Source organism: Panthera onca, chromosome A1 (genome assembly GCF_046562875.1).
Source record: "Panthera onca isolate mPanOnc1 chromosome A1, mPanOnc1 haplotype 2, whole genome shotgun sequence".
NCBI classification, from domain to species: Eukaryota; Metazoa; Chordata; class Mammalia; order Carnivora; family Felidae; genus Panthera; species Panthera onca.
Genome location: NC_138339.1, coordinates 132,414,627 through 132,438,537, shown reverse-complemented (window position 1 = coordinate 132,438,537; position 23,911 = coordinate 132,414,627). Strand labels below are relative to the sequence as shown.

Genomic DNA, 23,911 nt, shown 5'->3' with positions numbered 1-23,911 from the left:
TATGGGGCTGTTGTATAGATAAAGTCACTGTACCTTTATCAGAGTTATTTAGCTAGTAGTAGACTATGAATCCGAATAATCTTAAGTCCAAAATCTATTTTTGCAAGTCATTAAATTTTATATGATAGTATGCAATTAAATTTATTTGATTTATTGCTTTAAATCTAATACTTATAACCTTTTGAAAGAATATCAGATTATAAATGTATGATTTAGGGAAATTCAGCATGTTTACTTGAGATGTTCTAAGTGAGCATCATAATACTTACTGTTTTAATCATCAGCCACACTGTTTTATTAGTGACCTTCAGTACTGACTGAACCTCAGAAGCATACTGATATGAGATAAGAGTAGGATATTTTTGTGTTTTCACAGTGTGGATCAATATATACCGTGATCCATCCTCCACCCATGTGTAGATGTACTCCTACATCTTTAGTGATTATTGTTTCAAGTTTTAAATATTTGTTATTGTCCTTTTTTTCTATCACATTAGGTTCCGAGGAAAATTTGTTTGGATTTCTTGTAATTACTTTAAAATTCAACCTAGTTTTACATGTGAGACAATGAAACCATGTGTGGAAAATAAAAGGACTCATTGGAAGTCATATTAAAATTACATAACAAATGCCCCAAGTGTATGATATGTGCCTGACATTTTACAAGAATCATCACAGTAAATCTTTTCCCCATTATCCCCACCTCCAGCCTGTGTGTGTGTGTGTGTGTGTGTGTGTGTGTGTGTGTGTGTGTAAAGGAGAGGAGAGGGAGAAACAGAAAAAGAGAAGGGGACAGATAGAGGTGATGGAACTATTATTCTAATACTTGAGATTTTTATTGGTGTTATAAAAATGCAGTAAAAAAGTGAGAAGTATTTTTAGATTATTCTTAAGGTGTCTTGTAACATCAATTTGGTATAGAATAAAATGAGATAGCATATTAGCAATCCCCTGGTCTTCCGGTAGAGAAGATGCAATACACTTTAATAATTAAAACAAGAGAAAAAGTCTCTTCTGTGCTTTTAAAGAAAAGATACTTTTTTAGTGTAGGTTCAATTTTTCTTAATATTCAGTTTAGAAGAATTACTATATCTGAAGAAGTAAGTATATTATTACTGTGCTAGTTCTAGTGGATCAAATTGAAATGAGCTGTATGTGATTTTTATATGATCAATGCAAAACAGAATTAAGAACTTTGATAGCAGATTGGGTGTGAACAATGCAGGTTCCGAGGGATTATTTCGTCAAAACTGTTTACTAAAGAGTTAACAGAATGGTCAAATATATGTATCATATGTATTTTATACAAGTAATATATATTACAGTAGAGTAAAATAATAAAAATGGAAAAGGTCAAGTCATATGTTCTGTGTGGAATATTTTCCTAGTTATAATATAAATTTATGTTCTAAAAAAGGAAGGAAAGAAATGACTAGGCTTAGCTTCAATATAATAAAAGGATACCTACTTGCTGTAAGTTCTTTTTATTGATAATAACGTATTTTACAGTTTTTAGCCCTCTGTCCACAATTGGCTAAGTTTAAAAACATGGCATTATATGAAATGAAACATGCTTATGTAAGTGATGATTCATTTTTTTTTCTGTAATTTACTGTTCAGAGGTTTTAAAAATGTTTAGTAGAAGCCTTTAAGAATATTTTATACGATACTTTCAATGCTGTGTCCCCTGCATTTGCTTTGACATGTTACATGAATTACTTTATTAAATAGTGATTATTGAAATGTTGGACAGTGTGGTGCATGCAATTAAAAACTGTATTGCTCTTCTGTACATGCCTACATGTAAGTGACCCCATGGGTCTCCCAAAGTGAGCCTTTAACATTCCAGAATTTTTACTGTGCATCTGTTGCTGGCATCTAGCCTCCCACCCACACAGGCTAAGTCTAACTAAATGAAGTTTATGCTAGCACAATAAAGTATGTAAAGATGAAGTAATAACATGGGAAGACAGTTACCTTATTAGTCGGGTTGCTGAAATAGCTTCACTAGAAGAATGTATGCACATATGTGAAAGAAAATAGAGTGTGTGTGGGTAGGAAAGCCTAGAAAGTAATTTATTCAAATAGTATTTCTTATATATCTTTTTATGTTATATATTCCAGATGGGATTTATACAGCTCAATGAGGACTTCATATTTATTGAACCACTCAATGATACAATGGCCATAACGGGTCACCCACACCGTGTATATAGGCAGAAAAGGTCCATGGAGGAAAAAGTCACAGAGAAGTCAGCTCCTCACAGTCATTACTGTGGTATCATTTCAGGTAATGCCTTCTCCTGAAAGGGGTTTAACAAATATGCAACGTGAGATGAATACACTAAATTGTTTTTCTTCCTTTTCTTCCATCTGTCCATCCGTCTGTCCCTCTGTTCATCCATCACTCTTCTAGTTTTATACTTGCTCAAAATGCGGAGTCTCTTCGGTTAATAACAATTAAACGTATCTATTTTAGACTTCTCTTTTAGTTTTCTACAAAGTACTACATTTTAATGTCAAAAAATGGAAATTCACAAGGGTTCAGAGATTAATACATAACATGCATCTCTCTTGAATTTTGAAGTGTTCCTTGTAGTATGCTATTCACCTCATTGGCACAGAAACGATACCGAGAGAATTCGAGATCTTCTGAAACTGAATACTGTGAGCTCATGGCCTTATTTTAGTCCACCTCTTTGAGAACATCATAGCTATCTCTTTCCTTTGACCAGATGCCTCTTTTACTTCTTTCTTCTTTTTCTTTTTCTTTTCTTTTCCTGTTTGACCCAAGTAAAAATCATCTTGGAGGTTAAAATTAACAGTGTAATAAGAAGAAGGGTAAAGATTTATTTCTTTGAATTTGCTCTCAGTATCAAAATACCTTAAATCTGGACTTTTCAGAAGCTCATAAACATTTCCAGCCATCAAATCCTAGTCTCTGTTTGTTTGTCTGCCAGTTCTTCACAGAAATAAAATGGGGCTGACTGTTTTGTCCGCTTTCTTACTTCCTTTGGCAGAGGTATGTGTGTTAGCAGGAACGGTAAGGAAAATGAATGATTTCTATTATGTAAGGAAGACCTGAAAGCCATAGCCAGCTTTCAAAAAATAATTAGAAGTGTCCCTAGGAAAAATTTTTACACATCTAATCCAGACATCTCAGTGACTATTCACTGATACAAGAAATATTTCCAGTTAGGATCTGAGGAAATAGGAATTTATTGAAGAAGTTTTGGTGTAAAGACATAAAAACTTGACTTGCACATTTAAAATTAGGTGTGAGTGTGGTTATTGCCAAGATACCAAATCTAAAATTGGTTATGGTATTTGAGGCTAGTTTAGGTATATGACTTGTGACAGTCAGTAACATTTGCAGAGGTGATAGGATGTTCATATCATTGCTCGTTTGGGGTGTTCAGATTCAGAAAGAATTGTAATATATTTCTGTTTAAATATATTTATCTCAAATTAATGTGTGACTTCTGTTTCCCTCGTGAAAGCTCATGGTATCAGTCTGAATGGGAATCATCTTCAAAAGGGCCTAAGTGCACCTACCTCTGTGCCACACTATTTGCTGTACATGATCGAGCCAATTTAAGTGAAACACATCCTTCTTCTCTGTTCTAAGAAATACAGGCACAAAGGAGATAAAACTGCTCAACAGAAGTCGTAGCATTACGAACAAGCCAAAGAAAGGCTCTTGTGTTGAGGAATGATAGCAACAACTTGGATTTAGTCCATTTAAGGAAATTGTCTTGTATGGGTTATACTAAATATCTGCGCTGTGCAACTTTCAAATCGTAGTCAGCTCCAGCTGTTCTAATTACTCATGTACAGGATGACACAAACAAGGCTTTGTGTGCTATGGTCCACAGAGAAAAGATTTCTAGAAAATTCTTAATTTTAATAGTTTTATAAGGCACAAATACACAGTTCATGTTTGACAAACATTGCTCATAAGGTTTCTATTTTTTTTTTTTTTTAAGGCATGACTGTTCTGTATCATTTGACCTATTTAGGTCAAGCACAGGCACGGAGTGTCAAACTATCGGTTGGGTGATCTACTGAGTTTGCCTACTTTCAGACTTTTTAAAGGTCCAGAATTGAGAAAATGGTTTTAAAATTAGCAGTGTGTGCAATAAAGCCTTCATTTACTTATACCAATATGTCTAATTGTAGCTCTTCCCTTATGACTTCAGGCTGATGTATTAACATATTAAACACATGATTCAACTTTGTATAATTCGACTTTGCCTTTGTGCAATGGAATCAGAAAGTTTCCGTGTATTCACATTGATCTTTGCGCTGTTTCCCCTTCCTCCTTTTAATGCCTTAGGTATAGTATGTAGCTGTGTATTGACTTCATGAATATCTTTTCTGAACAGGAAACTTCATACTTTAGGATGACTTTGTTGTGTTCTTCTATGAAAAAATAATATAGAGAAGGCACATGAGATTGAGAGCCAGAGGCCCCCCCTGGGTTCAAGGCATAGCTTCACTTTCACTCCTGCTAGGTACTCTTTTTCAGTTCCCTTAAACTTTTTTTTTAAATTTTAGTATGGTTGACTTATAGTGTTATACTAGTTCCAAGTGTACCACATAGTGATTTGACAACCTGTACATTATTCAGTGCTCACCACAATAAGTGGAGTTACCATCTCTCACGCTGCAAAGCCAGTACAGTATTATTGACTGTACTCCCTTTGCTGTAATTTTCATCCCTGTGACTCATGTATTTTATAAACAAGAAGTGTGTACCTCTTAATCCCCTTCTCCTGTTACACCCATCACCCCACCCCCCTTCCTCTGGCAACCACCAGCTTATTCTCTGTACTTATGAATCTGTTCATGGTGTGGGTTTTTTGTTTTTGTTTTTGTTTTTGTTTTTGTTATTTTTTTAAGATTCCACATTTATGTGAAATCATATAGTATTTGTATTGCTCTGTCTGACTTACTTAACTCAGTGTAATGCCCTCTAGGTCCGTCTATGTTGTGAATGGCAAGATTTCATTCTTTTTTATAGCTGAGTGATAGTCCATTGAATATATATCCCATCTTGTTTATTTATTCATTTTATGATGGACACTTATGTTGCTTCCTTATTGTAAATATTGTAAGTAATATTACAGTAAACATAGGGGTAGATATATCTTTTCAATTTTTCATTTTTTTGAGTAAATAAGTAGCGGCAGAATTACTGCTCTGATATGAGATATGAGATCATATGAGATCATATGAGATATGATATCTCTATTTTTAATTTTTTGTGGAAATCCTTGGTGTTTTCCACTTTTACACCATAGCTTCTTTATTTGCAACATAAGCATGACCAGTCACATCACAGGGATAAAGAGCTAAATGTCACAGCTCTTATTTTCAAGAGGCAACCAATGTATTATTTTAGACAGACTGGTAAGTGAGTAATTATACTGAGGCATGATGGGAACTCTGCCACACTCGGTACACAAGAAACTAGGTTCTGATATCAGGGGGCTGAGCCGCAAAGATCAAGCAGCAGCAAAGATGACAGCAAGATGACAGACTTACATCTCTGGGGAAAAAGGGGAACAGCGGGTGCAGGTTATGATAATGGACTCCGGAGTCTCTGCCTGTGTTCACGAACTTAATGCTACCACTTCCTAGCTGTGTGATTTTGGAAAACTTACTTTCTCTCCCCGCAACTTCATTTACAGTATACGAAATGGGGATAGTGACACCCAAACCTCCGGTCTGTTGTCAGAATTAAACGAGATCATGTGTGAAAATGAAAAACTTGTGTGAAGTTTTTAGTACATATGGTTAGAGAAGAACAAGTTTCAGGCAAAAGGAGCAATGCATGCAGGGGTATAAAGGCAGGAGAAGGCACCAGGTGGGGGAGCTGAAGCCAAATGTTTGCAGTGTGGATGGGAGATACAACCTTTGAAAGGTAGTCATGGACCTGGATGATGAAGGTACTTCCTTGTGTGTTCGATGGTAAGGACTTTACCTGGGAGCAATATGTGGTCTTTCAAGATTTTAAGCAGGCAAGTGACATTATTAATATATATTACATTACATTTTATTGTAAACCTATGAGTATGTCTAGGACTCACTGTTACAAGTAGATTTATAGAACTAAAGAAGAATGATCTATTTGAGCAGGACATAGAGATCATCTCTATTCTTAGAGACATCTCTAACTTAACCAGACAACTACTGAAATGGTTTCCATATGTCATCCATAACTGTTGTGGACATTATTGTCACCATGTGTATAGGGTATTATAGAGAGCACATGGTGAGCATTGATGACTAAACATTTTTCAAATTTCTTCACTAACTGGAAGTGTGTGGTGTCAACTGTGTTGTTCTTATACATGCATATGGGTAGAAAACCGTCTTCTTTACGTTTACTTCTGCGGATTCCACTCGTGTTGGCCCACGAGTATAAGTTTGGGAAAGGAGGTGGTAGCACTTTAATGACATCAACCAAATTTTGGTGTATGGCAAGGAGCAGAACAGGTAATCAATGATTTAAGAATGGATTGTAGACATGGTTGCCCAACTGTAGAAATTGATTACAACTAACTGAATTGTACATCACTGGCTACGTGTTTTGTCATATATATTATATCTCAGTAAAGCTGTTAAAATAATAAGTTTCATTATTGAAGTACCCCATGCATACAGGAAATTGCACAAATGATGTGTCCCAACTGCTAAATTTTCCCAAAATGAACATAACCATGTAGTTATCACTCAGATCAGAATATAGAAAATGTCAGTACAACAGATGTCCCCCTAGGCCCATTCCTAGGCACTAATATATCTTACCTCAAGATACTTACTCTCCTTCTAACATCATGTCTTCCCAGTTGTTATGTTTCTGTAAATGGAAGAATACAACACCTACTCTTTTGTCATTGGCTTCTTTGCTCAACATCCTCTTTGTGAGGTTCATCCATGTTCTTGCACATTGTAGTAGTTGGTTCATTTTCTTTGTTCTAGAACATTCCATTGTATGGGTAGGCCAAAATTTCTTTATCCATTACACTATTGATGGTTATTCAAATTAAGAACAGTACTACTGTGAATACTTTTTACATGTGATTTATATGCATTTCTGATAAGTATATCTTTCAGATCACTGATCATTAGGTATGCAAATGTTAAACTTTAGTGGCTACTGCTTGCTCATTTTTCAGTGTTTATCCTAATTTAAACTCCCAGTATGTATGTGCAGGGGACTTTCAGTTGTCTCCACACTCTTGACAACACTTAATATAATCATCTCTTTATTTTAGCCATTCTAGAGAGTTTAGTTAATTTAATTAATTGTGATTTAAATTTGCATTTCCCTGAAGAGTAATGAGACTGAGCACCTTCTCATATGCTAATTAGCCATTTGGATGTCTTTCTTTGTGTGAAAAATGGCTGGTCAAGTCTTTTGCCAATTTTTCATTTGGGTTATCTGTTACTAATTTAGAGTAGCTTTTAATTTGTTCATTATGGAAAAGTATTGTAAATATCTTCTCCCACTTGGTGGCATGCTTTTCATTCTGATAGTGGCATGTTTTAATAAACATTTTACATTTTTATGTAGTTAAATGTATAAATACATTTATTTGTGGTTACTACTTTTATTTGGCCTTGTTTGAAGAAATCTTTATTTCCCTATGTGATCCTGATGGAAGGCAGAACTGAGTCTTTTGTAACCCATGCATAATGTTTTAGTAATTAAGGGCCACTGCCTGAAATGAGGACGTGTGAGGTAGTCACTTCAGGCACTCTCTTCAAGTAGACCTTTGTTTTGTCACTGGTTTCAAAAAGAAAATTGTGATTTTTTTTATTGGATTATTTTATTTATACGGACTCTGTGCTAAGAATTTTACTAATGCAACCTTATTATAGGACATCAACACTAGAAAGTAGATGTTGCTATTGTTCAGACGAGGAAATCAAGGCTAACTGACTGATGTTAGTTTCCCAAGTAGCAGAGCCAATAAGTGATACAAGTCTATCTAGTCTATTTGATTACAAAGCCACACTCCAAAACCAGATGCCCTTTCAGCTTCCATGTATTCAGGGAACTTATTTGGTCTTGCTTACCATTATATTATCAACATATCTTGGCATTAAATAAACATTTTTTTAAATGTTTATTTATTTTTGAGAGAGAGATAGAGAGAGTGAATGGGGAAGGGGCAGAGAGAGAGGGAGACAGAGAATCCCAAGCAGGCCTCACGGTGTCAGCAAAGAAACCTATGTAGAGCTTGATCTCACGAACTGTGAGATCATGACCTGAGCCGAAATCAAGAGTCAAACACTTAACCAACTGAGCCACCCAGGTGCCCCTTAAGTAAACATTTTGAAAAAATTATTGAAGAAACGGAAATTTTGTATTCACTTTGCCAATATGGAGTCACATTGGAAAATCCATTTCTCTATTGCAGACAAAGGAAGACCTAGATCTAAAAAAATAACAGAAAGTGGAAGAGGGAAACGATATTCATACAAATTACCTCAAGAATACAACATAGAGACTGTAGTGGTTGCAGACCCAGCAATGGTTTCCTATCATGGAGCAGATGCAGCCAGGAGATTCATTCTAACCATCTTAAATATGGTAGGCAAACTTTAAAGTGCGCTTGGAATTTTTTCAAGAAAACTCTAAGGAAGAAATGTGTGAGTATAATGACATTCTTTAAAAATTAATTCATTACTATCCCTTTCTTTTATTGACATCAGTAAAAAAATGCTTTGGGTATACCAGCTACCTTAAAAGAAATATCAAAAGTGATAATTCACATCTTCTAGTAAAAGAAACCATCGTTATTGTTGATTTCAATGTGGCAGACTCTTTCTCTGTTATTCTTTTGTCTATTCTTTCATGACCTTCTTTTCATTCTCTTTTATAAAAGGCCATTTGCTGAAATTAGAAAGGTTATGTATTTTTTTTGTATGCATGGCCCCACCCAAAGTATTAGACATTATGTGGTGGAACAAAAATGGAGGTTGGTAATCCACTGATAGGTATGTAAAATTTGATGTCAGATATAATACTAGTTTATGAGTAAGACCTAATAGCAAATAGCTCAATTTTTTAAGCAGGTGGATCACATGTAGCTAACTTCAGTTAACAGTTTCTGAACTGCAGAAATCTAGTTTGTACCTAGTATCATACAGATGTTTACCACCAAATGAATCCTTTGACTTAATTATATACCCTTTGGTTAAACTTTCTGCAAGGCGGAATTAAAAGGTCGGAGTGAAGAGCCGTTCTTAGGGGAGAATGAACATCAATAAATGCCAAAGGCAAATGCCCATTTATGATTCCAGTTACCATATAAGGCAGGGTAAGAACCACTGATTCAGGGATAAATATATTATGTTTTGTAAAATTCTATTTTGACTGTTTTTGCTCATTTTTACTATTTGGCTTATTTGAGCAGGGAACAGATTTGCCCACACTTCAGTCATTTCTTACCATGTTCAGCTACCTCCAGAACATTCCACCAGCAGTCTGTTACAGGGTAGGCTAATACAGCCTACCAGCTTTAGTTTCTTCTAAGTAGTTCTATCTCCGAAAGTATGGGTTTGACGTGTCAGCTTTCTGTTTTCTATTACAAGTTAAGTAAATATTAAATTCTACAAAAAATAAAGTACCACATAAAAATTCACCTTGCTTTCCAGCCCTGCTGCACACACCATAGTTTGGGAAAAACAGTTATAATGAGGATCTGAAACCATTAATCAACAGTGGCCTGCAAGCTTGTCTTCCTGGGTAACATTGAAGAGAAGAGCTTTGAAAACCCTTTTCCTATTTGGCAGCTAGCTTAGAGAGAGAGAAAACTACTCCAAGGAATGAATCGGGAGGTGGCATAAAGCAGGCTCAGTTTTCAGGACTGTTTCTCAGAAAAAAGGAGGACACTGGCATTTTGTGATCTTAAGAAACATTCTAGGGTTTAGTTACTAAAATGCTTGTCTTCAGTATTGTAAAAAGCCCAACCTTCCCTCTATATCCCATTGAAATGGCGTAGACAATCAAGACTGCAGTGAGTTTCTCAGAAGGCTAGGTCTAAATTTCTTGGTATTTAAAATGAATTAGCTATGTTATTCTTGCTTATTAAGCTAATTTTAAAATTATTTAAGTGGTGTTAAATATAAGATTTCTCAACTAAATTGAGACTTCTCCCATATCTGGACTTTAAGAAAAATAAATATGATTTCAAGTTTTATTTTAGGATTTTTATTTTTATTTGTTTTTAGGTTTTTAACCTTTTCCAACACAAGAGTCTTGGTGTGCAGGTCAATCTTCGTGTGATAAAGCTTATTCTGCTCCATGAAACTCCAGTAAGAAAGTCTTGAGTTTTTTGTTCAATTAATTGGGTGAGAAGTTGTGTTCAGATGCTTTTAAGTAAAGTGAATGTTAGGAGTGTGCTTTTTATTGACTTAAAAATCCAGAAATATCCACTAAGTCACTTAAACTATACATAAAACTGGCCTTTAGTTTTGGTTAATACCTCAGTTTTATTCTAAAAATGGAATGTTCTTAGTTTCCAAGGATCCTGACAACAAACCTTAACTTTCCAAGATGTAATTTTTAAAAGTGATTTTTAATGAGAGTTTTATTTTCTTATTTAAACATGTGCTTTTGAAACGTTTTCTTATCTGTAATTCATTTCAGAGAATACTCTGTGGCATCATTTTAGTATGCTACTTAACTAGAACTTTGAGAAAACTTTGTTCTTAAATTGTAGAAATAAAATTAAGTTATTTAAGCCAGAAAGTTCCACATTCTTACAACACCTCTCTCCTTTTTCAGAGTAACATTGAACAGATTTTGTAGTTATTGTACCCTCCCAAAGTTGCACGATTTTCAGCTGAGGCTAAATTATTTCTGAATGTCTTCCAGGTTCTAATTACTGTTGTTATGGTCAGCGGTCCGCTTTAGTAATTCAGGAAGTCTCGTCAGTTTTTAGTTTTTTGTATATCTGAAAATAATTTGCCTTGAAGTGAAATCTCTTCTCTTGTAGGCAGACCTATATATTGGGCACCATGGAGAGAAAATGCTAGAGAGTTTTTGCAAGTGGCAGCATGAAGAATTTGGCAAAAAGAATGATATACATTTAGAGATGTCTACAAGCTGGGGAGAGGACATGACTTCAGTGGATGCAGCTATACTTATAACAAGGTAAATTTTCCAAAGCCAATTAAATGACATTCCTAATTCGATGGCTGTGCTGTTAATCGGATTAATTCCTTCAGAGAATGCTTTTATTCCAGATTTTGTGTTCCAAAAAACTTTGGCATAATGATTTTAGTCATCTCCCTCAATTCATAATAACTGATTTCTGAATAGGCACATTTTGGATGGCATATTGACAAAACTTGTGGCTAGTTAATTTAAAAAATATTTTACCCTCAGGGCGCCTGGATGGCTCCGTCGGTTAAGCGTCCAACTTCAGTTCAGGTCATGACCTCACGGTTCATGAGTTCAAGCCCCGCGTCGGGCTCTGTGCTGACAGCTCAGAGCCTGGAGCCTGCTTTGGATTCTGTGTCTCCCTGTCTCTCTGCCACTCTCCCACTCACACTCTCTTTCTCTCTCAAAAATGAATAAACATTAAAAATTTTAAGAAAAATAAAATTAAAAAAATACTTTACCCTCAAGTTTTGAAATGAAGACATAGCCATTGATGATGGGAAGTGAACACTATGGTGAATTTTGGTGGCACTTCACAAAAAGCCTATATTGTATGTTTTTCAGTCATCACCATGGAGATAAAGCACCCAATATATTAAACTCAGTAATTGATAAACTTTCTGGTACCACCTGAGAAAAAAGTTTCAATTAAATCTCTAGCTGATTAATTCTTGGCTCCACTGTGAATGTACTTTGTCATGCAGCATTAAAGGCAAATATAAAAAGATGAAACAGTGAACAACAATATGCTCTTTATGGGCACTCTGTGTTAGTAATTATTTGTAAATTTTTTGTTTAAAGCTATTAAAAATGAATAGTAATTCATTATTCACTAGCAATTTAATTTTAGCGTCAGCAATGTTGACATTTCCCATCACAGAATACACACTAACATCTGAATATGATTTTCTGTAACAGGTCTGTTGAATTCATGATAGCATCTTATTGCTGAATTATACAAAAACTCTTCTAGTTCTGCATAATTCACGAAGGTGAAAAAAATCTATTGTAAGAACACAATTGGACTTCCACTTCCAACTGTGTAGGTGTACCTGCGATTGGACTTTTACAGTAAATAGCCATAAAACTGAAGAATATTTATGAAACAAATGCTTTTTATTTTTTTATTTTTTTTTAAATTTTTTAATGTTTTTATTTATTTTTGAGACAGAGAGAGACAGAGCATGAGCAGGGGAGGAGCAGAGAGAGAGGGAGACACAGAATCGAAAGCAGGCTCCAGGCTCTGAGCTGTCAGCACAGAAACCAACGTGGGGCTCGAACTCATGAACAGTGAGATCATGACCTGAGCCAAAGTCGGATGCCCAACCGACTGAGCCACCCAGGCGCCCCTAAACAAATGCTTTTAAGTCACTGGAGGATGAGCAGTGCAAGACTGCAACTTTGAAAGAAGGAAAATTTATTAAGGGAGCCCCACAGTCAATCCAGATTATTGCCTGGGAACAGTTTTTTGACTGGTATAGCAAGCTGGAATCTAGGTAGAGCCCAGTGGTCCTGCTGAAGGTACTGTAGATGAGGATCCTATGCAGAGAATGATGCCAAGAAGCTTGTGTGCAGATCATCTTGGAGAACTTTGCAAGACTGGTCTGAATATCCATAGATAGAAACTTTCCAAAAGCATCAGAGTGCTACAGCTATGGAGTTGAGATTGTTAAAGGACACTAGGAATTGAGTAGATTCAGGCCTTGAGACTGGAGCGACCTTATTAGTACCTTGTCATTACTCCTGGTATTTAGCTGAAAAAACAGAAAAGCTGAGCCTTCCTAGTAGGGACTTTGATCCAGAAAAATGTCTACTCTTGACCTGCCCTAACAAAGCCTGAAACCAAGCACCTGTAAGGTATTTATGGGAGATAGACTGTGGAGGTTTACAAAAGCTTGGGAATTATCTTGAGCATTAGATAGATCCTCCCTACCAAGGAATAAACTCAAACCTCCCACATTCAGAGTGACGAGCCAGTAATTGAACTGGCTCCTAAAACAAGTATCAGTTCTCTTCAGAGGAAGATAAAAGAATCCTGAATCTCTGTAACATATCTACATTGTCTGAAACATAATAAAAACTAGTCAAGCAAAGAAACATGAAAATGTGACCCATGGTGAAGGAAAAATAGTCAATAGAAACTGACCCTGAGATAGTTCAGATGTTGGATTTACTGATTAAAGTAGTTGTAATTGGAATCTCAGAAGAAGAATGAGAATAGGTAAGAAAAATTATTTGGACCTACAATGGCAAAATTGTTTCCCACATTGATGGGAAAAAACCCTTTATTATTATTATTGAAAAATTTTTAAAAACATTTATGTATTATTGAGAGACAGACACAGAGTGTGAGCAGGGGAGGGGTAGAGAGAGGGGGAAACACAGAATCTGAAATAGGCTCCAGGCTCTGAGCTGTCAGCACAGAACCCAATGTGGGGCTCGAACTCACAAACTGCAAGATCATGACCTGAGCCGAAGTCGATTGCTTAACCAACTGAGCCACCCAGGCGCCCCAGGAAATAAAACCCTTTAGATATCTACATATATCATAGGAAAATGAGTAAAAGTCAAAGATACAAAAAATGAGTTTTGAATTGTCCAAAGAGATGCATTTCACAGGGGAAACAATGTTAACATTGATGATTGACTTCCTGTCGGAAAAAAATGAATATAAAAAACAATAAAAATGGTATCTCTAATGTATGGGGCTAGGGGGAACCCTATCAACAAAAATTGTTAGTGAATTCTTAAAAGTGCTTTCTTAATCTATCAAAGGGTATCTACGCACATATACACAAAAATCTACAGTTAACAACACACTTAATGTTGAAAACCAAATATTTTCCATTAGAACTGGAAGCAAGGCAAAGATATCAATGCTTACCACTTCTATTCAGTTTTGTACTCAAGATCATAGCCAGTTTAGTAAGGTGGGAAAAAGAAAAAAACAGTTCTTTTTTTTTTTAATGTTTATTTTTGAAAGAGAGAGAGAGATTGTGTGTGTGTGTGTGTGAGAGAGAGAGAGAGAGAGAGAGAGAGAGAGAAAGAGAGAGAGGGGGGAACAGAGAGAGGGGGAGACACAGAATCCAGGCTCTGTGCTGTCAGCTCGATGCAGCGCTCGAACCTATGAAATGCAAGATCTTGATCTGAGCCAAAGTTGGATGCTTAACCAACTGAGTTACCCAGGTGCCCCAAGAAACAAAAGTTCTAAATATTGGAAAGAAAAAAAAAATATTTCTCTTCACAGATAATATACCTCAGTTCGAATAAAATTATAAGAAATATAGCAGAAAAATTGCCAGAAGTTATAATTGGATTTTTTAAGCACATAGAATATAAAGTCAATTTATAAAAATTTTATTTAGGGGCACTGAAATAACTCAGTCTGTTGAGCATCTGACTCTTGATTTTGGCTCAGGTCATGATCTCATGATTCAGAGGATTGAGCCCCACATTGGGCTCTGCTCTGACAGCCGGGAGCTTGCTTGGGATTCTCTCTTCCTCTCTCTGCCTCTCCCCCACTCTCTCTCACACACACACACACTCTCTCTCTCTCTCTCAAAATAAATAAACTTAAAAAACAATTTTATTTATGTATAATGAAAATGTACAATTGGAATAATGTTATAGTAACTTCCAAAACCATAAAAAATGTAAGAATAATTTTAAAAAATATGTGTAAAACCTCTAAAATGATATCTACAAAGCACTGAGAGAGCTGAGAGAAATTAAATATCTAAATAAAGGTTTTTATTTGTTGGAAGACTATTACTGAGATTTTCATCTTACCCACATTGAGTGAGAGTCACTATAATCTCCATGAAAGTCAGTCCCAGCTTTTTTTGTAGAAATTGGCAAGCTGATTCCAACATGTATTTGGAAAAATAAAGAACATAGAAGAATCAAAACAATTTTGTAAAAGAAGGACAAACGGGGTGGACTTAAATTATCTGATTTCAAAACTTATTATAAAGATTTGGTAATCAAAACAATGGGATTTTGGCAGAAACTTCGCAGGATAGATGAATGAAACAGAATAAAGAATCTCGAAATATACCCATATATATATGGTCAACTGACTCTCAAAAACCCATCAGTATTACTGAGTGATGGGAAGATAGTCTATTAATGAAATGGCTCTACAACATCTGGATATCCATGTGAAAAAAATGAATTTCAACCCTGCTTTACACCTTGTTTGATGTTAATTCATAATGGAGCATAGAAAGCTACGTGATATAGCTACAGCTGTCAAACTCTTAGTCAAAAAACAGAAGATCTACATGACTATAGGGAGGGTAATGATTTCTTGGATAGAGTATAAGAAAAGCACTAATCAAAAGGTCTTGAAAATAATCGTTTGGACTTCTTCAAAATTTAAATCATCTCATGTGCAAAATACATTGATATGAAAATGGAAAGGCAGTCCCCCAGATTGGAGAAAATAGTGGCAATACGTCTGTCTACCAAACTATTTGTATTTGAAATATGTGTGTGTGTATGCATATATAGTATATAATATACAAAACTTCCAACTTCAAAACTCAGTAAGAGGGATGATCAAATAGAAATGACCTGTATTTGTCCAGTGCTAGCTGGTGATCTTCAATTGCCTAAATGACCTCTTTGAGTTTCATCATTAATGAGGATAGTAGTAAAGGGTAGAGAATATAAGACATCTTGTATAACATGAGGCCTACAGTGAAGGTTCAGTAATTTTATTCCAAACAAATAGTTGTGTAAGATCCTGTGTAAGCTTGTATTCATGTGGCAGACCTACTATCAGAAATACCATTTGTTGTACTATTATATTGTCATTGTTCTTGTATTTATAGTTTTGTCAGCCCTTATTTAGGGCTGACATCTTCCTTCTTTAGGAAAGTCATCTTCCTTATTTAGGAAATTATAATTTCGTAACATTGGGTGTCAACTACCCTCAAAAAAAAATTAGAATTATAATTTCATCCCATGTTAGGGGCACCTGGGTGGCTCAGTCGGTTGAACGTCTGACTTTGGGTCAGGTCATGATCTCGCAGTTTGTGAGTTTGAATCCCACATTGGGCTCTGTGCTGACAACTCACAGCCTGGAGCCTGCTTCGGATTCTGTGTCTCCCTCTCCCTCTCTGCCTCTTCCCCGCTCGGGCTCTGTCTCTTACTTTCAAAAATAAATAAACATTAAAAAAATAATAATTTCATCCCACATTATCTTAGACACATTTAAGAACCCTCTGTTAGTGCTGAAGATACGCTGTAGTGCTTTTATTTTTTGTTCTCTTACATTGCTAGGGAAAGTTAGTGACAAGGGAGGTAATGATGAACAATGGTTAGTTAAGAATGTGACTTTTAAGAATTTATAATATTAGAATAAAATATAGCACACAACAAATTCCTTTTTCAGGGTTTGGAAGAGAAAAATGAAATTGGAAATGAGGAATGAAATTGTCACACTATCGGTGGGGTGAGACAAAACTTGCATAGAGAGTATGATCCCAATACTACACGTATGTTTATACATATTAGTTGTATACAGTGAATTTAGTTATGCAAATACATGGAAATAAAAATGGAGAAATATACTTTAAAATGTTAACTGTAAGTACTACTCCTAGATAGTGGGATTGTAGGCTAATGCTTTAACTTTATTCTGTATTTTTCAAATTTCTGTAAGAAATATATTACATTTTAATGGGAAAAATATGAATTAGTAATCAAATTATGAGTATCATCCTCTTTAGTCTCAGAATTAGTATTTCAAACACCTAACAACCGTGAGAAGGATGACAGATTTCATTAGCTGACAATTCTGTAAAAACCACTGTCTAAACAGAATTTCTGCTCCAGACCCAAAGAAAAGCCTTTTTTTGTGGGGTGAAATTTGCTATGGTTTTGCTGAGCCACTTCATGTTTTATGGGGCAAAAAAATCTTTGTACACCTTTCATCCCTTTAGTAGAAATGTTGTCTTCGCTTTTTTGTACTATTATAGGTAGGACTTAGAATAGGACCGAGTAGGTTTTTTTTAAATCACAACAGGAATAAAAAAAGAAATAAAACAGAAATAGCAAAATTGGTGATTGAAAATAGGAAAAAAAAACTATCAAAGTATATAGACACATAAAATATTAATAGATACTGACAAGTAATGCTACCTTTACCTCCCCGTGGGGCTAAGATTTATTTGGAGGATTCCTGTTTCTCCATATCACTTCTTATCAGTGCCATAACAATGAAAATCAGTGCACTAGAGGGAGTGTTATTTCTAAGTGACCTAGCACCATTTGATTAGTAAAGTCTAAATGAAAGGTTTGAGTAATTGAGGTAGAAGTATCCCTTTTACACTAAGTATCCCTTAGTGTAAACATGAAGGTGATCAGATCTTTAGCTTTATGTGGAAGTTGTGAAAGATAAAATAAAAATTTAAATCTCTTTGCATTCCATGGTGGATTCCATCCACATGGGACAAGTTGACTGACCAACTTACACAATATTCTCCCCTTAGATTATTAAGCAGTGTATGTTATGTGAACATAGTAGTAGGAAGGAGTTTTAGATAGCTATTAATTTTGGTTTCGACTAAACAATGTTTTTATAAATTCAAACCTATCTGCAGTAATATATTTGTTAAATTGTTCTATGATACTGAAATAAATAATTTAAAGCTGACTCAGTGGTTGTAGGCTCACAGTTACAAAAACACAAAGTATGTCCTCCCGGCTGTCAACTCTGTGATTTCTCCACGTAATTTTCACATTTCTCTTTGAAATCATGCAGAAGACATAAGTTTCTCTTGAAAACGCTCTTAAATTTACAATACAATTTAATTACTGATAACTTTGCCTTTCATATTTATGAAGATGTTTTTGGTTTATGTACAGTACTTTTGAAAGTTAGTTTTAAACTAACATCGTTGGCAAGTAAGATAGGAAATTTAATAAAGTATACAAATGGCAGAAATATATTAATTTAATACAACTCATAGAATAATTTTTGAGTGAATCATTTATAGGTATATCCCAGGACACTACAAAACTCGACAATGAGACTTATTCTCAAATGCATCTTCATTCTTGGAAATTAAAGGCTACATTTCATTTTTTTTCAATATAAATCAGAACTTCAGCAGAATTTATTGGCCTTCCCACTTGCCAGAGTCTAACAGTATCATTTCCATAAACTCATATTATGAAACTCTGTGATGCAGGCTTCAAGCGTACTGAGCCAACATGAGCCAAAGATGAGAGAATTTGAATCCACGTGATCATTGATCTCGGCAGCAAACAAATCAATTTCCCCCATCACCTCCCCCGCAATTTTGAATATTATGAAGTTAAGAATACATTATTTGGGCCTTCTTGAAAAGAAGTTGACAGTGGAAGAATTGAAGATTAAGAATTATAATCTGATCTGGGTTTTTTAAATCTTGCTCACAATTTATTTTTTAATTGTACTGAGAAGTCCTTCCAGGGCTTTTGGAGAAAAGAGCTTGCATGTTAAAAAAATAATTTGTTTTATTCATGTGTTTGCTGAGTAGAAATTGGCTGTGTGAAGGACTCCAAGTGCCCTTGAAAATAAGCAGTGCATTTGTCATAGTTTTATCGTCTTGTTTAGTTACAGATGAAGTCCCTTGTTTCACATTATGTAAATCAAATAGTTCTGTTGCAGCCTCTTGCATTATGATATGATGTACTGTACATTTAGCAAAAGCACATAAAATCCCTTTCCCTCTACATCTGAATATACTTTACCCTCTGTGATTGTTGGCCCTAAGGTGAAGATTTTGCTTTTATGTGATTCTTTAATTTTCTGCATTACCATATTATTCAGTATCATCTGTTGTGGGTGTTTCTCTCTCCATTTGTTTGCTGGCAAAGGCAACTGCAAAATAGAACTATCCATTATTTAATACAATTCCCCAGGCTTCTTCCTCACTGATCCCGGGGCCCTTATCACATTACAGAAATGATTGTGTGTCGTCCTCTTCTTTGACTTCAGAGTAAAAGCCTTTTTTACTTTGTATTCTTCCCCTTTACCCACTGCTTGGCATCGAAGAGGCACCTAATGAATCCAGCAGCCTCCAGTTGTGCAGGTTGTACACCGCACAACAGTAGAGGGAGCTTTTTACATTGTTGTGTACATAAATGTATCCCTAGAATTAAGCACTACACACCCTATACAACCAGGCATGGTATCCCTGTGATAAATTTGATTTTTGTATCTTCTGATGCAGAAAAGGGCTAATTATATACTTGTAACAAAAAAGTCAGCAAACCTTTTCCATTCCTCTTTATCAGTAATTATATTCAGAATCTGAATGTATTCTACTGCCAAAGGGATATATTTTCCTACATCATTTGTTGTTAGTTTTGAGCCACAGAGACTAACTTTACCCAAGTTAAGCACCAAAAGAGGTGTCTCTCTGGAATTCTTTGGTAGATGGAGAAAATTCTATGTGGTACTTAGCATCAGAGGAAGAATTGAGAAATTAGACATTAAGAAAGACAGTGAAGAAGGAAACTAGAAATGTCAACCGCTAGGTTTGGATGATTCAGGGCCATTCATATTTTCTTACTGTATTATTTATTCGCTTTAGATCCTCTAAAAAAGTGGCTTTGGGTCAGGATAGAGTGGGGAGGCAAATTCTGTGATTAGAAGCCAGTGACTAGAAAATATGATACATTTGAAGGTGGTTTCTCAGGGAAATGATGCTGGGGGTTAGGGGATAGTTAGGGTCTGCCTCAGTGGCTGTCAAGGAATCACTTAGATTTTCAAAACGTTCGGTTATAACCCTGGGAATAAGTGTTCCAGTGAATGTTTTGTTTGTATTTCTAAAGTTTTCAGTTTTGATCTTGAATTTTGAAAATGTTGAAAGGATGCTATTCACTAGTTTAATTTAGAAGTTTAGCATATGGTAGTTCAAGTGATTAATGGGATAAAAGGTAAAATTTAAGTGTGTCTTCCCTCATTTACTTAGAGTTGCCTTTCTAATTAAGGCATGTATTAAAATTTTTTTTTTTTACAAAAACAAAGTGAAACTATTAAGATACTCAATGCTGATGGACAATCTGCTTATTTAGTTCAGTAAAATTTTCTTTGCTATTTACTTTCTAATAATTAACAGAAATTGACCTACCTTACAACATTAATTCGGTTGGAAAGTACACATATGTTAAGGCAGGTGCAAGTAATATTGATAAGATTGTATATTCTACGTAAAAAGAGAAAAGATGATTTGTACAGTGAATATTAATCTATCAAGTGATAGCAGCCAGCTTTCACTTGTCCAGGACGGATTAACTAGTTTTTAGATTTATCAGAATAAAAAATAATGGTTTATTTCAGAAACAAAATTAACATTTTTAGATTAGTGACAACATGTTGTGCTGTTCCTGTTGTTTGGAAATACACAGTTATCAGTAGGTAGCAACTGTAATGTTGCACTGTGTCTATTGCATTCGAGGTATGATTGACTCCTCTGCAGCCAGATGAGAGGTCTCTAGAGTAGGTCTCTCTAGAGCAAAGATGTGTCTGCTATGCAGTCTAAAAGCAGGAGCAGAGGAAAACATGGCTGCTAAAACAAACCAAAGCCAAATATTTAAGAGTAGAATTAATTAGTGAGGAAAGGAAAAGGAAAGGATAAGATGCAAGAGGGTCTGAGTTTCTGCCTTTCTTGAATCCTGGTGAAGTATTGGAAAAGTGTTCTTCGCGGAGAGACCCACAGGAATAACAAATCTTCAAGTGATTCTTTGTGCAGAAATTCATGAGATTGGCAGTCATTCCTGTATTATTTTTGTTACACATAACTGCAGAATGGTAAACATATTCCTAAATCCTGAATATTATTTAAATATATCAAGTTTATATTAAGTCAATTAGGTGACTTGTGTTGAAATAGATTATTTAAGGTTATGTTTTATCTTCTTTTATTTAAAAATTTTTTTAACATTTATTCATTTTTTGTTAGAGACAAAACATGAGTGGGGGAGGGGCAGAGAGAGAGGGAGACACAGAATCCAAAGTAGGCTCCAGGCTCTGAGCTGTCAGCACAGAGCCCAATGCGGGGCTCGAACTCATGGACCATAAGATCATGACCTGAGCTGAAGTTGAACACTCAACTGACTGAGCCACCCAAGTGCCCCATGTTTTGTCTTCTTTATTGCAACTCTACCTTTGTCTACTTTATTCTAGTAATCAAGGATTGATTCTATATGGAAATCATGTCTGTCAGATATTTGCCAGGAGGAATAGTAAAAAATTATCATGATTAATTGTTGATAGTAAGTTACATCATTCTGTAGTTCATTCATATCCATGGCTATCCACGCATACCCGTTTTTTTCTCCAATCTTATGGAAAGGAAATAGCAATATTGTAACAATTACTAATGTTTACAATAATTCATAATTCACACATTCCCCACTTGTAGAAAGGTATCTTTGAAAAAAAAGTTTATTATCAATTGAGGTCAATGTGAACATCTCACTGAGGCAGTTATACAGTCTTTCCATAGTTTGGTAAAAGAAACTGCATGATATAAAGTGTGATAATAGAATAAGTCTATATGGCTTGATTCTATGTACATTACGATCTAATCAGGTTAACAATACATATATGTTTCTCTATTCTAATTTCTATATGTTAGGTCACAAATTATATTCCATTCCTTTAATTATGTGATAATCTGGCTAGATAATCATGAGATGTTCCCATTATAGACATCTTGGAATTGTAGAAAAAATAGAATAAAAATCCTTTTATACATACAGATGAGCCAAAAAATTAAAGGCTGTGGCAAAAACAAATACATAAACACACACACACACACACACACACACACACACACAAAAGCAAAACACAAAAGAGAGCTTCTGAGGTAAAGTGATCGTTTCCCTGGGAGGAGTTATTTGGACCTAAACCTCTCGGTTCTTGGATTTAACTCCCAGACAAAGAGAATACTTTGAGGCTTTGCGAGTGTGGCAGTGGAGCTGAAATGGTTGCATATAGGCCAGAACCCTTAGATAACTACACCTTTGACTAAAGTATGATCTGGTAGAACCTCAGCAAAAGAGTGCAGGCTGTCGACAAGAAGCATTCCAGCTCAGCCATGACCGCAAGTTAGGAAAAAACCAGCTCCTCTGGGGATTTGGTACCACAAATATGATTTCCACATTGAAACCCTTGTTGAAAACATGCACAACACTACTCTGAAGGGTCCCTTTCTTGACTTACACCGCACAAGGCTACTGCAAATAGAGTGCAACTAAATTAGTTCACCATAGAATTTCAAAACACAAAATGACATGGGGTGCCTGGATGGCTCAGTTGGTTAAGTGTTCGACTTCAGCTCAGGTCATGATCTCATGGTTCATGAGTTTGAGCCCTGTGTCAGGCTCTGTGCTGACAGCTCAGAGCCTGGAGCCTGCTTTGTATTCTGTGTCTCCCTCTGTCTCTGCCCCTCCCCTGCTCATGTTCTGTCTGTCTGTCTCTCTCTCAAAAATGAATTAATATTAAACACAAATAACAACAACAACAACACAAAATGACAGCATCTTTCATGATAAGAGCCAGGAGTCCCAGTAGAGACTAATTTAAAAAGCTGGGATTAAAAAAAAAAAAAAAAAAAAAAAAACACAAAAAAAACCTGTTCACAGGATTAAAAACACCAAAAAAATCAAAATGTGAGAATAAATTGTTTGAGGGGGAAAAAGTTGATTTGAAAATTGAGGAAAATAAAACAACTATAAAAGAAAGGTACTTATACTTAAAATCTCACTATCTGAGTTGAAGAGCAGATTAGATGCAGCTGAAGAGAGTACTAGTGGATTGGATGATATATCTGTGGGATGTTTCCAGAAGGCTGCCTCGAGTGGTTAACAGATGGAATTACAAAAGAGTTCTTGAGAGTTACAGACATTAGAATGAAAAGAACAAAAATACATTTAAAGACCTAAAGGTATTCTAGCATAATAGAGAGAATGTGAGAGGAATACCTACATAGATAATGCTAAGAATTTTTATGTGTCATAGGATCTTCAAATTGGAAAACACCAAGGACCAAAGAAGATAAATAAAGTCAAAATCAGTACCTAGAAACATATAGGTGAGACTGCACATCTACAAAGACATAAAGAAATCCTAAAATTAACCAAAAACCATGTTATATGCCAATCATATCTCAATAAAATTTAACCAGAAACCAAATGCATGCCGACTTCTATTCTGTATTTATGAATACTAGAAATAAATGAAATAATATTTTTCATGTGCTGAATTCTGTAAAGTTAACTTAAAATTCTGCACTTAGACACTGTTCCATTATAACTAAATACACAGGAAACAAAGTCTGGAACAGTTTATTATTCATAGATCCTCACTGAAGGAGATACTGAACAATGTACTTGCAGAATAACAAGCTCTCTAGAAAGTAATGATACAAGATATTATTGAGAAAATAAATTGATAAATACAGGGGCAAATCTAAAGAAGCATTAATGGTGTAGCCGATTTAACTTGTGATTTTAAAAATTGAGATAGAATTATAATATCAGATAAAAATAATATGAAAGATTGAAGGGAACAGTTGAATTAAAAGCATTATGATGTCCTTTTTTCAGGAGGGCACTGAAGATAATTTTTAACTGTAGAAATTTCAATTGAGGGGCGCCTGGGTGGCTCAGTCGGTTAAGCGGCCAACTTCAGCTCAGGTCATGATCTCGCGGTCTGTGAGTTCGAGC

At 35.3% G+C, this 23,911-nt stretch overlaps 1 protein-coding gene across 1 annotated transcript in view; it reads left to right on the top strand.

The window, feature by feature from the left end:
- The window catches only part of ADAMTS19 (ADAM metallopeptidase with thrombospondin type 1 motif 19), a 236,214-nt gene that overhangs the window by 44,881 nt on the left and 167,422 nt on the right, over positions 1-23,911 (top strand). Inside the window, exons 3-6 of the mRNA XM_060636222.3 lie at positions 2,125-2,290; positions 8,433-8,605; positions 10,249-10,332; positions 11,016-11,173. Coding sequence (XP_060492205.1) covers positions 2,125-2,290; positions 8,433-8,605; positions 10,249-10,332; positions 11,016-11,173 — 581 coding nt within the window. The remainder of the gene's footprint in view (positions 1-2,124; positions 2,291-8,432; positions 8,606-10,248; positions 10,333-11,015; positions 11,174-23,911) is intronic.